This window comes from Toxorhynchites rutilus, chromosome 2 (assembly GCF_029784135.1).
Source record: "Toxorhynchites rutilus septentrionalis strain SRP chromosome 2, ASM2978413v1, whole genome shotgun sequence".
NCBI lineage: Eukaryota > Metazoa > Arthropoda > Insecta > Diptera > Culicidae > Toxorhynchites > Toxorhynchites rutilus.
The window spans coordinates 83,037,906-83,051,318 of NC_073745.1; the positions used below are offsets into that span (position 1 = coordinate 83,037,906).

Here is a 13,413-nt window from a genome sequence, read left to right on the forward strand (position 1 = left end):
TGGAGCGTCGGGAAATTGACATTGCAAATTCATGCAAGTCGGATGAGTTTTTGTTCCGACTGAAATGCGTTTCCCTAACACAGACTTCTAATCCATGGAGCGTGGGGAAATCGGCATTGCAGATACATGCAAGTCGAGGGTACTTTTGTTCCGACTGAAATGTGTTTGCCTAACACAGACTTCTAATCCAAGGTTTCTGGACTGTCATTCAATTTACTTGTAACGAAGAACATAATCTATCACAATGCATGGATTGACCTTACATGTTCCATCTTTTTACTCACAAAGCACAGATATTGAATTCAATTGAATTCGAAAATTGTTTCATTCAATCAAGAATTTAATCAATACAAACAAATGATTGCACTGGAGAAAAAAATTAGTAAACGCAGCTACCAAATCTTTAGTAGTCGAAGCATTGGTAAAATGTACACATTTTTTGTACATATTACCAAATTTTGTAAAACTGATGTCAGATGCAACGCACATCGCTACCAAAGATTCGTACAATTTACTCCATACCATAAGTAACCTTGAGTGTTTTTATTCTTGGCAACTTTGTGTGTGCAATCGCCATTTCTCTAGTGGAAACAAAGCAATTCGGAGGTAAACATTTGGATATGTTTCATTATATATAAATATCTTTCTTTTTCAGCATCTAATCGTTGAAAAATATTCAGAGCAACATAATTGCACAAAGGCAATTCGCAATTCGGAGTAAGTATTTTGTTTTTATTGATTTGAAACATGCATCCGTCTCATCGGTCTAGAAACTATCTTCATATTTCCACCGGGAAGAAACTTTAATCGATAACATTTCAACATAATTAACCTCGTCTTCTTTTTCAGTTGGTTTTTAAAAGTTATATGCGATCATCAGGTGCTAGAACCAAACAAAATGTCGGAGCAGCCGCAGATTGTAGTTCTAGTACCGGTCAGCCTGGTGCACCGGCCAAATATCAGCTTCGAACAGCCGGATAGATGAATATTCCTGCTACCGCCATTCGTCCTGGCACACAGCTAAAGGTGAGTGCACGTTTTGTTTCGTTGGTTGATATAGTTGAAACCGTTGTAGACCATGTATATCGCTCTGAAGTCAACATAAACTTCAAATAGAAGTTTTGAGAGTATTATCAAACAAACTGATATAGAAATTTTGCATCGTTCCATTTTTTCTTAGTTTTTTTTCAACTCCAGCTTCGAGTTTCATATCGCAGGAATGTGTGACTGGAAACTGATCAATCACAGAGTGACGTGCAGTCCACACCAGAAGCAAGCAACAAAAGGCGCTTATACGCCGCCCAAAGACGAGGCTCGGTATTGAGTCTTGTTATTTAGCATTACCGATCTTCTAGTGTGCGCCGATTGTCAAAACACTCCAAGGTGTGCACAAGAACTTCCACAGGCCGCCAATTACTTGCAGGCTCTTGAAGAGGGTGTTATGTGAGATGCCGTTTAACCACATATTCAACGAGATAAAACGAGCGGTAAGAAGAATTTGTTGGTAGAAACTGGAGTGAGGAGTGTTTGTGACGAACTTTTCTCCTTGCAGATGGAATTTAAAAGGAATGAACGTTGCACCAACTAGTTTTCATGGCCATTATCCCATTGATGAATTACTAAAAGGCATTACTGCAACCAAAGCATTAAGCTGCTTTAAACTGTATTTATTCATTTTTGTTTTTGTCGCTAGTTCGCTAGGATTACTAATTTTTTTTTTTGTTAGTTTTTGTTGTATGGCTCATACTCCTTTCGATTACAGGAGGCCTTTGCAACCAATGTTTTGTAGAATTATTTCAATTGAATAGAGAATAAGTAATGAGTGTTGTGTTCTTAGTATGTAGAATAGTATGTAATTCAATAGAGTATTTGAATTAATAATTGATTATTAAAAAAATATAATCCCTTACAAATAAAGAATAAAACATTTACTGATATTTTACCAACAAATCTGCCATTTGCGAACCGACAAATCGCTTTTATTGAGCCGATGTTGATCCAACTCTGGGCTTACAAATAGGAGTTTTGCACCTACAAATTTTTTTTCGTAAAATATACTAATAATTAGTAGGGTCGAAAATGACTAGTGAATTGGTAACATGTACCAAAAAATTCGTTATATTTACTAATGATTTCTCTCAGTGTGCTAAGCTAAGGTAGTCCCACGTCAACCTTGCGGTTATATCATAGATATAACCCACCTATTTTATCTCTAGAGTAATTTATAGAAAAGTAAAGAAAATTACATTCCCATATGTTCAACAACTACATTATTCACGAGCAACCAAGTATTCCTCCTCATCTTTGAACCAGCGTTTGATTCAGCAAATTAACGCACCAAGCAAATGAGTCATGGGATGAGTCTGAATAGTTGGCATTGAACAACTGAATCATCGAGGTATAATCGCAAACTTGTCATTCTAAAACATACGCTCAATTAAATGGAATATTATCTCATACACTGTATTAATTTTACCTACATAACGTTCAAATGTCCGAAATTATGCAACCGATATAACGTTCAAACGCCCGACATTGTGCAACCGACATGTCTCTTGTAAATGGGAATGAATACTTTCACTTCACGGAATACTTTCATTTTTACACGCAACTGTCCGTGACAACGATGATAGAGACAAAAAGATTAAGTGAAGCGTAAGTGAAGTGGAATCGTATGTGGCAGTGATGTTCGTGATCAGGCCCAGAGTGTCCGAAATATGATAAGTGGTATTCGAAGACAAGTTCGAGGTTTCATCGCAACCAAATCGGAATATTTCTTTCGCTATTTTTCCTTCAAAGTGGAAAAAATAACCTCCATTTTGAGTACACAACATGGTTCCGAGATTGTTCTCTTTTTCACGTACAGATAGTAAGTGACTCAAGTTTTAGTAAGATTTTTCACAACAGAGAAATGTTTAATTGACTCAAGCTTAGCGTTCCATGTGACCCATTAGCAAGAAAGAGATGGACGTTTCTGGAAGCAGTCCTGCTCGAAGCAAAGCGAACGAGAGGAGAGTTGATTTTCTTGTTTCGTTTTCGAAAATGTTGGACCTTGTTCACAGTACTTCCAATTGATGCGTCTTCATTTATGGAAAACATGGGTCAACAGCACACGAGCTCCCAAGAAACATTGGACCAGGTCGGAAAACATATCCAAACGGAGGTAAAATTTTTAGTAATAATTACTATTACAGGCAAAGCTGTTTTTGTGCGAGGGAACTTAGCCAGTAGCTTTAAAAAATAATTTTCGCTATATAATTTAAAAAAAAAATTAAATTAAAACTGCATAAAAAAGTTCATTAAGTGAATAACCCAAATCCCAATGATTCCATTCATTATCAACGTGCGATTTCCTACATTCAGACATGTCGCGTTTTCGTTTTTTATAAAGAAAATCGCACAAAAAAATTCGCACATATAAAAAGCGCACAAAAACAGGTTTGACTGTGTTAGTATTGAGGTTAAATTTGAAAATTGTGAACAAAAACAGTTCATAAATCAATACTGAGCCGCTTCTAAAGTTTCTCGAATATAATTTATGGAAATTCGTATTCTATAGGATAAATTTCGATTCGACGAATTGTATATAGAAAAGTGAAACTTACTTTGCCGCTGCCTATGTCATAGTAATAAATCTCTCCTATTTTCGACGTGATGTAGTAAAGACGCTCCGTTTCGAAGTCCATAACGAGGCTCTCCATCGGGTAAAAGGTGGAATTGCTGATCAACTGCTTCTCCGAACCATCCATGCGGCTGTAATACAGTTCATACAGCTTTGGCGATTCGTTCGTTGTTGCGAAGTATAGTAGACCTCTGTAAAAGCAAATAATAATTATAATGATAAATCTCATAACATCACATTACACGCTTCAACTCACTTGGACGGATGCACCACCAAACTGTTCACCAGTGGCAGATCCTTCAGTATCTCAGAGATGAACTCACCCTTCATGTTGCACACCAGGATGCGGCTGTTGGTCTCCGCCCCAGCTGACACATACAACAGTCTCGAAATCCAATCGACGGCGAAGCCGAGCGAATGGGAAATATCCGTATCCAGAATCGTCTCGATCGGGCCCGTTGCAAGCGAGGATGATTTGATCTCGTTCAGCTGGATATCGTTCCAGTAGAGCCGAGCCTCTGCAATGTCATAGTCCAGCACGGCCGGTTGGACGACTTGCGTTTGATGGCTTATGGTTGGGATGGTGTAATGGTTGGGTTGCTGTAGATCGACTCCCCGAATTTCGGTGGACATAACGAACAACAGGATCTGCTCGTTCGCGATGCAGTGCTTCTTGTCTTCGTTCAAACGCATCACGTGCGGACATGCGCATTGGTACGTTTCGTTAACACTGAGCAGACACAGATGCGAACAATTGCCATTGTTTTGAGCGCAGGGATTATGGGAGCGATTGTTGGGTTGTCGGCTAGAGTGAAGGATTTGGATGCCGAATGGTTGGCTTTGGGTCCGCTGGATTACGGTTACGTCGGATCCATTCCATTTATTGGCTCGGATCACGGAATTGGTGCGCCAGTCGGTCCAGTAGACATAGTTGTCGAACAAAGTGATACTGAAGGGATGAGAGAGCACTTCCTGATCCTTAATGACCTCGTGATGATCTTCGCCATCATAGTTTGTTGTGTGGATAGAATCGGAACGTGCATCTATCCAGTAGACTCGCTTCAGGATGTAATCGAGCGTTATACCATTTGGCCAGCCACCTCCCGACTCCACGTACTTGATTGTCATGCGGAACTCACCCGCCATGGTACAGCGTTCTATCCGTGGAGCATCCTTCTCCCAATCGGTCCAGAAAAGCAATCCTTCCATAGGATCGAGAGCTATCGCTCTTGGGTTCACCATATCCCCGGCGACCAACGTTCTCCGGAAGCTACCATTAATCTTCGCAACCTCGATTTGATCCAAATTGCTATCGATCCAGTAGAGATTCATTCCAATCCAGTCAACTGCCAGCCCCTCGGCAGTCGAAAGTCCCGACTGGACAACCGCCTCGACATTACTCAACGAGTCACCAAAGAGCGTACCGCAGAAGATCTTATCATCGAGCACATCGGTCCAGAAGATCTGAACCGAATCATTCTTCCACAGAAAATCCAACGCGATCGTGTTTCGTAGCGAAGTGTAGAGGTTCTTCACCGCCAAAGTGTTCAAATCAACCCCTCGAATCTCCTGCCTATTGCTGAAGATAACATTCGGTGCATCCGGGTTGTTGCTTCGACAAGTGAATTTGTCGAAGGTCAGAGTGTAGTCTTCGTTGCAACTGCACCGATAGTGCTTTCCATTCGGGATGCAGATCTGTGAACACGTGCCCCAGTGCTCACAGGCGTGATCAGCCAAGCACTCCTTCCCATTCGGCTGTAGAAACAACTGATCCGGACACGAGCATACAAAACCTTCCGGAGCGTTGTGACAGGTGTGGGAACACTCCGCCTCACTATCACAGAGCTTGTCCTTGCAACGAAATCCTTCGTCCATGTTATCCGGGCAATCCATTCTTCCATCGCACAGCTGCTCCACTTTAATACAAGTATTCGTTACCCTGCAAATACGGTCCGGATGTAGACAAACCACCGTCTCGTTGTACACTGGAAGCTTCACACTCTGGCAGAGCTTATGATAAACCTTAATGCACTCCTTGTCCATCCCACACACAACGCTAACGTCCTGCTCGCACTGCGCAATCAGTTCCGTTTCCGTCTTGATAGGTCCGGACGGGAATATCACAGTCCCATTGACGGTCCCATTCTCGTGTCCCCGCTGTTCGCAATCGCTGAACGCATTCAAGCAGTTCAACTTCGGATCGCACATCTGGGATCGATCGATGCAACCGTACGGACTGCAGTAGAACTCATTCGCTTTGCACTCCACATCACACTGGGTCTCGTCCGAGTGATCACTGAAAAAGAAACGCTGGCGTAAGACATTCGATTACTTCCCTTCGGACACCGATGCGGATTCGCTGCGCTTACCCGCAATTGTTCTCTCCGTCGCAGAGCAGTTCGAACGAAACGCAGGCGCCATTTTTGCATTCAAACTCCTCACACTTGTGGCAGTTGTCCGGTTCGTCGGAATGATCGTTCGGACCGCAGTCCGGGTGCCGATCACAGACCCAACTCTTCGGAATACACCGGCGGCTGATGTCGCACTGGAAGAAGTTGTCGATACAGGTCATGTTCGGACAGTTGGTGTAATCCTCATCCGTTTCGTCGATGCAGTTCACCGTTCCGTCACATACTAAAGATCTTGGAAACAGAGAAATAATGTGATTCGAAGTATGACTCTTGAAGATTGTACTCGAAAAGAATGCAACACTTTATTACTGATACTTTTTATTGAATGGGTTAAAATTGATGAAATATGGGTAAAACTAGTTTAGAGTGTGATCAGTGGCGTAGTGTACGGGGGGCGAGGAAGCGGTCCCACTGTGGGATTTCAGGCGGACAAAAATCGAAGAAGTGAATGTCACCGATTTGTTTTTCTATATTTCTATATAAAAAAAAGTGAAAAAAATTGTGTGTATCCTTATAGAAAATATACAAAATCAAAAAATATTTTCAACAAATATACTTGATAATAAAATTTGTTTTATCCTACTTTAAGGTTTTTTTTCCTTTCTAATATGGTTGAAACTTGCCATCTAAGACAATTTCTGTATATTTCACGATCAACTTATTAAAAGGGCTTATCTTCTTTAGTTTGAATGAACTATAAATTTATAAAAATACTAGCTTAATTTGCCAGGCTTTGATTGAGAATCAAGTCCTCCTTCGGTCATGGGTTGAATCCCCTCAGTTTTCCCCATTGTAAAGGGTGTGTCACATCAAATTGCATCACGGAAAAAACGCTGTAGAAATTTAATTTTTAGGAATTATATCTTCAGCTTTCGCTTATAATCAGATAAGAGTGTATAGATCACGTTGGCCATACTTCACTGTCAATTTTTCGTAAATTTGGAAAAATGTCGTCGAACGAAAAAGAGCGTCGTGAATTAATCCTGTGCACTCATTTCGAGAATCCGGAGTTTTTTTTTTTTATCCAAAATATATATTTTATTAAGGCTCATATGGCGTCAGCCTAACGGGGCCGGGAGTTCAATTTTTCTACAATGTTTGCTTACAACTATGTTAGTAATATGTAACCGATTACTCGCGGCTGGCTCGAGGTTAGTATTACAAGTGTTCTCATAATTGGTATGTTGCAGTCTTCGATGCTCTGTACGTGTGCCCGACACGGGAGACCTGCTATTGGGATGCAGCTGACCATTAATCAGCAACGCCCCCCTAGTCTGTACCCCATATCTAGCGTGGTGCGTCTTTCTCGACCCGAGGAATCCAGGATAGAATGGTCACTAGCCGGCGCAATCATCAGCTCGTGTAGAGTTGTCATAAGCGGTACAACCTTTGGCTCTTGTTGAATGATCAGTGGACTGCACAACCTTCGGCCCGTGCATCTGTAAAGAGTGTGTGTATGTATTGCCGCGACTAAGTAAAAGTTTATCGATCGGATAGGAGGGATATGAAACGAGGACACAACGAAGGAAACATCATTAAACGTTGACATCGGCGTTTCTGAGGAACAGGTATAGATGAAGCAGAAGATCAGGATCACGGCTACCTAAGACATCCCGGACGGGGATATCCGATTGTCTGCCTTGTGCTCTCAGTACTCTAGAGAGCTGAGAGCGAGCAGCATGGAACGGGATACACGACCAGACAACATGCTCGATGTCGTGGTAGCCATCGCCACAATCACAAAGATTGTTTGCTGCGAGCCCAATGCGATAGAGATGCGCGTTTAGGTTGTAGTGATTGGACATAAGCCGAGATATCACGCGAATGAAATCACGACCTACATTCAATCCCTTGAACCATGCACTCGTCGAGACCTTAGGGATAATCGTGTGTAACCAACGACCGAACTCATCTTCACTCCACATGCGCTGCCAACTTACGAGCGTATTCTGACGAGGAATGTGGAAAAATTCATTATAAGCAATTTGCCTTTCAAAAAGTGTGCCTTCTGAAGCGCCCACCTTAGCTAGCGAGTCCGCTTTCTCATTCCCCGGTATCGAGCAATGAGAGGGAACCCATGCTAAGGTAATCTTGAATAATTTTTCGACCAAAACACTCAATAGTTGTCTTATTCTTGTTAGGAAATAAGATGAGCATTTATCAACTTTCATTGAGCGGATTGCCTCTATTGAGCTGAGACTGTCTGAAAAAATAAAATAGTGGTCGATGGGCAATGTTTCAATGATCCCTAATGCGTAATATATCGCACCCAGTTCAGCGACATACACGGAACAAGGATCTTTGAGTTTGAAAGAGGCACTGGAATTTTCATTGAAGATGCCGAAGCCAGTGGACCCGTTTATGAATGAACCGTCAGTAAAGAACATTTTATCAGATCTTACTTTCCCATATTCTGCCGAAAATATCGGCGGAATAGAATCGGAGCGTAGGTGATCTGGGATTCCATGGATTTTTTGTCGCATGGACAGATCAAAAATGACAGAGGAATTGCAGAAGTATGGGAAGCAAACTTGGTTGGAGATGCCTGGTGAAGGGTGCACGTGCACGGGTAAGGTACTCATGGTATAAAGACATAAAACTTGACTGAGGATTCAATTGTAGTAGATTTTCGAAGTTATCAATCACCAATGGATTCATGATCTTGCAACGGATGAGAAATCTGGAGGATAATTCTGTGAACCGAAGAGTAAGCGGGGGTACTCCTGCCAAAACTTCGAGACTCATCGTATGTGTCGAATGCAAACACCCCATGGCTATACGCAAGCAACGATATTGTATTCTCTCCAGCTTGAGAATATGAATCCTGGCAGCTGATCGGAAGCAAAAACTGCCATATTCTAACACTGATAATATCGTTGTTTTGTACAACTGGATGAGGTCTCCTGGATGGGCACCCCACCATGTTCCGGTAATTGTTTGGAGAAAATTGATTCTTTGCTGGCATTTCTGTTTCAAATACGCAATGTGTCTCCCCCAGGTACACTTAGAATCAAAATATACACCCAGGTATTTGAAAAACATAGAGTGTTGGATCGTTTTGCCGGATAGGTGAAGCTGGAATTGGGCGGGTTCGTGCTTCCTAGAAAAAACGACCATTTCAGTTTTCTCCGTAGAGAATTCGATACCCAGCTTGAGGGCCCACGTGAACAGATTGTTCAGGGTATCTTGCAACGACTTTTGCAGAACGACGGGATTAGTACCCGTCTGCAAGTTGTCTCAACGTGCAGTCTCTAGTTAGACAATCATCCATATCATTGACGTAAAAACTGTACAAGAGGGGGCTTAGGCAGGAACCTTGTGGTAGGCCCATAAAACTGTAACGAGAAGATTTCGAGCTGCCATGAGAGAAAATCATGTGCTTTTCTGACAGTAAATTGTACAGGAAATTATTCAGAATTGGTGAAAGTCAACGATTATGAAGTTTCTCTGAGAGAATTTCCATGGAAACTGAATCAAATGCCCCTTTGATATCGAGAAAAACGGAAGCCATTTGTTCTTTGCGAGCAAATGCGATTTGGATTTCAGAAGATAGCAGCGCGAGACAATCATTTGTCCCTTTACCTCGGCGGAAGCCAAACTGCGTATTTGACAGCAAATTGTTCGTTTCGACCCACTTGTCCAAACGAAGTAGAATCATTTTCTCTAACAATTTACGAATACAGGATAACATTGAAATCGGCCTATACGAGTTGTGATCGCTAGCCGGCTTGTTGGGTTTCCGTATGGCTATCACTCTCACTTGTCTCCAGTCATGCGGGACAATATTCAGCTCCAGAAACTTGTTGAACAAGTTCAGCAAACGCTGTTTTGCCAAGTCGGGAAGATTCTTCAACAAGTTGAATTTAATCTTGTCCGACCCCGGAGCTGAATTGTTACATGAGAGAAGGGCAATTGAGAATTCCACCATCGAAAAATTCTCATAATCGCTTTGAAGTGGAATGTCGCGTACGACGTTTTGTGCAGGAACGGTGTCGGGGCAAACCTTCCTTGCAAAGTTAAAAATCCAACGGTCAGAGTATTCCTCACTTTCGTTTGTTTGGTTCCAGCCACGCATTTTCCTAGCCGTATTCCAAAGAGTGCTCATAGCGGTCTCCCTTGACAAACCATTGACGAACTTCCGCCAATATCCACGCTTTTTTGCTTTAACCAAACCTTTTAGTTTGGCTTCTAGAGCTTGGTACTTTAGAAACCATTCCACTAATCCAGTTTTCCTGAATTTTTTGAAAGCGGATGATTTTTCAAGGTAGACCTTTGAACACTCCCTGTCCCACCAAAGTGATGGAGGACGACGTCGGAAAGTGGTAGCCGGTACACGTTTCTTTTGAGCTTGAAGTGCGCTTTCGTAAATCAAACTCGATATAAAGTTATACTCTTCGAGTGGAGGAAGTTCATGCATTGAAACAATTGCTTCAGATATTATTTCCGCAAATGTTCTCCAGTCAATATTCTTCGTGAGGTCATACGAAATATTGACTGACTCACGAAAGCTTGATTCATTAGCGATCGATAAAATTAGGAGTTGTCACATCGGGACATCGGTAAGATGCTGGGAATCGTCCAATCCACGGTCAGCAGAGTACTAAAACGATACTTCGAGAACCTAACCATCGACCGGAAGGTGAAGAACGGCAAAAATGGATGCTCCGTCAGTGAAAAAGATCACAAGCGCGTAGTTAAGCAGTTTAGACGTGATCCGGGTCCGGGATGTCGCCAATAAGCTGAATTTGTCAAGTTCATTCGTCCAGCGGACCAAGCAGCGGGAGGACCTGCGTACATACAAGGTTCAGAAGGCTCCTAACCGCGACGAAAGGCAAAACATGATGGGGAAGACGCGAGCCCAGAAGCTGTACACCGAAATGCTGACGAAGCCGCATTGCCTGGTAATGGACGACAAAACCTACGTCAAAGCGGACTTTCGTCAGCTGCCGGGCCTGTTGTTCTTCTCCGCAGAGGACAAATTCAGCGTTCCGGAGGAGATTCGCAAGCAGAAACTATCCAAGTTTGCCAAAAAGTACATGGTGTGGCAAGCGATCTGCTCTTGCGGAAAGCGGAGCGCCCCCTTCGTGATGACCGGCACGGTAAACGGGCAGGTTTACCTTAAGGAGTGCCTACAGAAGCGCTTACTACCACTATTGAAGCAGCACGAGGACCCGACCATCTTCTGGCCGGATCTCGCTTCGTGCCACTATTCCAAGGACGTGTTGGAGTGGTACGAAGCCAACGGGGTCACCTTCGTGCCAAAGGAAATGAACCCGCCCAACGCGCCGGAGCTTCGCCTAATAGAGAAATATTGGGCGATTATGAAGCAGGCCCTCCGGAAGAACCCAAAAGTTGTCAAATCGGAGGCGGACTTCAAGAGAAAATGGATTTCTGTTCAAAAAAAAACTAAAACCTGACGTTGTACAGAACCTTATGGACGGGGTAAAGAGGAAGGTGCGAGAATACGGGCTTGGGCTCGAAGTATGAATAAAAAGAAAATGCCAAAAGTTGTTTTATAGTTTTTATTTTACTGTCTAAAATTTTCAAAAGGATCGGTCTACTGGGCGAATTTCTACAGCGTTTTTTCCGTGATGCAATTCGATGTGACACACCCTTTATTATTTTCATCACATAGTTGGAAATCCTTCAAATTTTTAATTGCCGCTGAAAATGTTTGAAAATAAAAATAAAGGCAAATGTCGCTTTTATAAAAATTAGAGGCTAATTCTTTTGGCTGGTGAACTATCTCTGCAATTTTGAGCAAACTTTAAAAAAACTATTTTTTTCTGTTTGGCTGTTTGAAGCTAGCGATTGACCAGAAACGTAACCAACAGAAGATGTGTTGTGTTCCATCATGCCACACATGTCTATAATGACTCGCCAGGAACTCCAGGAGTTTGATTGGGATGTTCTAAAGCACCCACCATATAGTCCGGACCTGGCACCAAGCGATTACCATTTTTTTCTCGCATTGCAAAACTTCCTGAGTGGTAAGAAAATGGCATCAATAGAAGATTGTAAAAATCGATTGCTAGAATTAAGACCAATAAAGACCAAGACTTTTGTGAGAGATACATGATGAAGCTACCTTTAGAATGGCAACAAATTTTATAACAAAGCGGTTCTCATTTGACCCAAATCGGACAATTTGATATTAAATAAAGCATATTAGCACTCCATTCGTCTTCCTAAGCTCGAAGCCGCCGGACGGTTTTATATCGTTATCGTCCATCGTTGAAGTGATACCGTTATTTTCGTGGCTGGTGAAGTGAGTGTTGGACACTAACGGGATTCCCTGTGAATTCATTGAAGCAGACACAACAAGCGAGAGGAAGAAACGCTGCACGCGAGCGCTGAGTGCTGGTGTGTTATCGCCGTAGCACCGTCTTCGACATCATCACCGCGTGGTGCGATACACGGGTTCAGCTGTACCGAACGATCAACACGCAGCACCGTTATAAATAATCCGCACTGGTGTGCATAATAAGTATACTCAAATTAATAGGTTAAGGTTATTAGGTTAAGGAATTATAAAAAAAAATTGCAAAAATTATAAGAAAGTGTACATCTGCCATTTTAAATGGCAGAAGGGGAAGAAAGCGTTGACATGGATATCGAATCCACTGTCTCCCCCTCCCCAGCTACGGGTGCTGGGAAGTCGCTTAAACGCGTTCCCCCCTCAGAAGATGTCTCTTTACAGGAAGAGTTAACTCACCTCAACAAGCCTCCCTCAAGAAAATTTGCAAACCTTTCCTCTTCACCCCCTCATTCTCCCGCTCCCGTTTCCGCTCAACTCCCGAACTTGCCTCCCAGCCCTACTGATCCCGCTCCCGCTCAACAATCGACCTCGACCTCCCCCTCAGTTGCTTCCTCTCCTCGTGTCAAGGTCTATCCAGAAGATTCACCTGGAGCTGGCCCATGGGTTGTTTTTTTCCGGCCCAAACCGAACGGAAAATCCATCAATGTCATTCAGGTTTCGAAAGATCTGGCAAGATATTATTCCTCCGTGGTCGAAATCTCTAAGGTTAGACCGAACAAACTGCGTGTTGTCGTGAGTGATCGGAAACACGCAAATGCAGTTGTGATCGACGAGAGATTCTCCCTAGAGTATCGTGTCTACGTGCCTTCCCATGACGTAGAAATCTCGGGGGTGATAACTGAAACGGGTCTGACGTGTGAAATGATAAAGGAAGGAGTTGGTAAATTTAAAAGACTCCCGTTGGTGGGCGTTAAAATTTTGGACAGCCGCCAACTAGGGAAAGTATCCCAAGAAAAGGGAAAAACTAAATTCACGCCGTCAGACTCGTTTCGAGTAACTTTTGCTGGTTCCGCTCTCCCTGACTACGTCATGGTGGGCAAATTAAGACTGCCTGTGCGACT

At 42.8% G+C, this 13,413-nt stretch overlaps 1 protein-coding gene across 1 annotated transcript in view; it reads right to left on the reverse strand.

Moving 5' to 3' along the window:
* The window catches only part of LOC129769908 (low-density lipoprotein receptor-related protein 1), a 274,104-nt gene that overhangs the window by 37,489 nt on the left and 223,202 nt on the right, over positions 1-13,413 (reverse strand). Inside the window, exons 7-9 of the mRNA XM_055772444.1 lie at positions 5,992-6,264; positions 3,879-5,918; positions 3,606-3,813 (exon numbers count right to left, since the gene is read on the reverse strand). Of these exons, the coding sequence (XP_055628419.1) occupies positions 3,606-3,813; positions 3,879-5,918; positions 5,992-6,264 (2,521 nt within the window). The remainder of the gene's footprint in view (positions 1-3,605; positions 3,814-3,878; positions 5,919-5,991; positions 6,265-13,413) is intronic.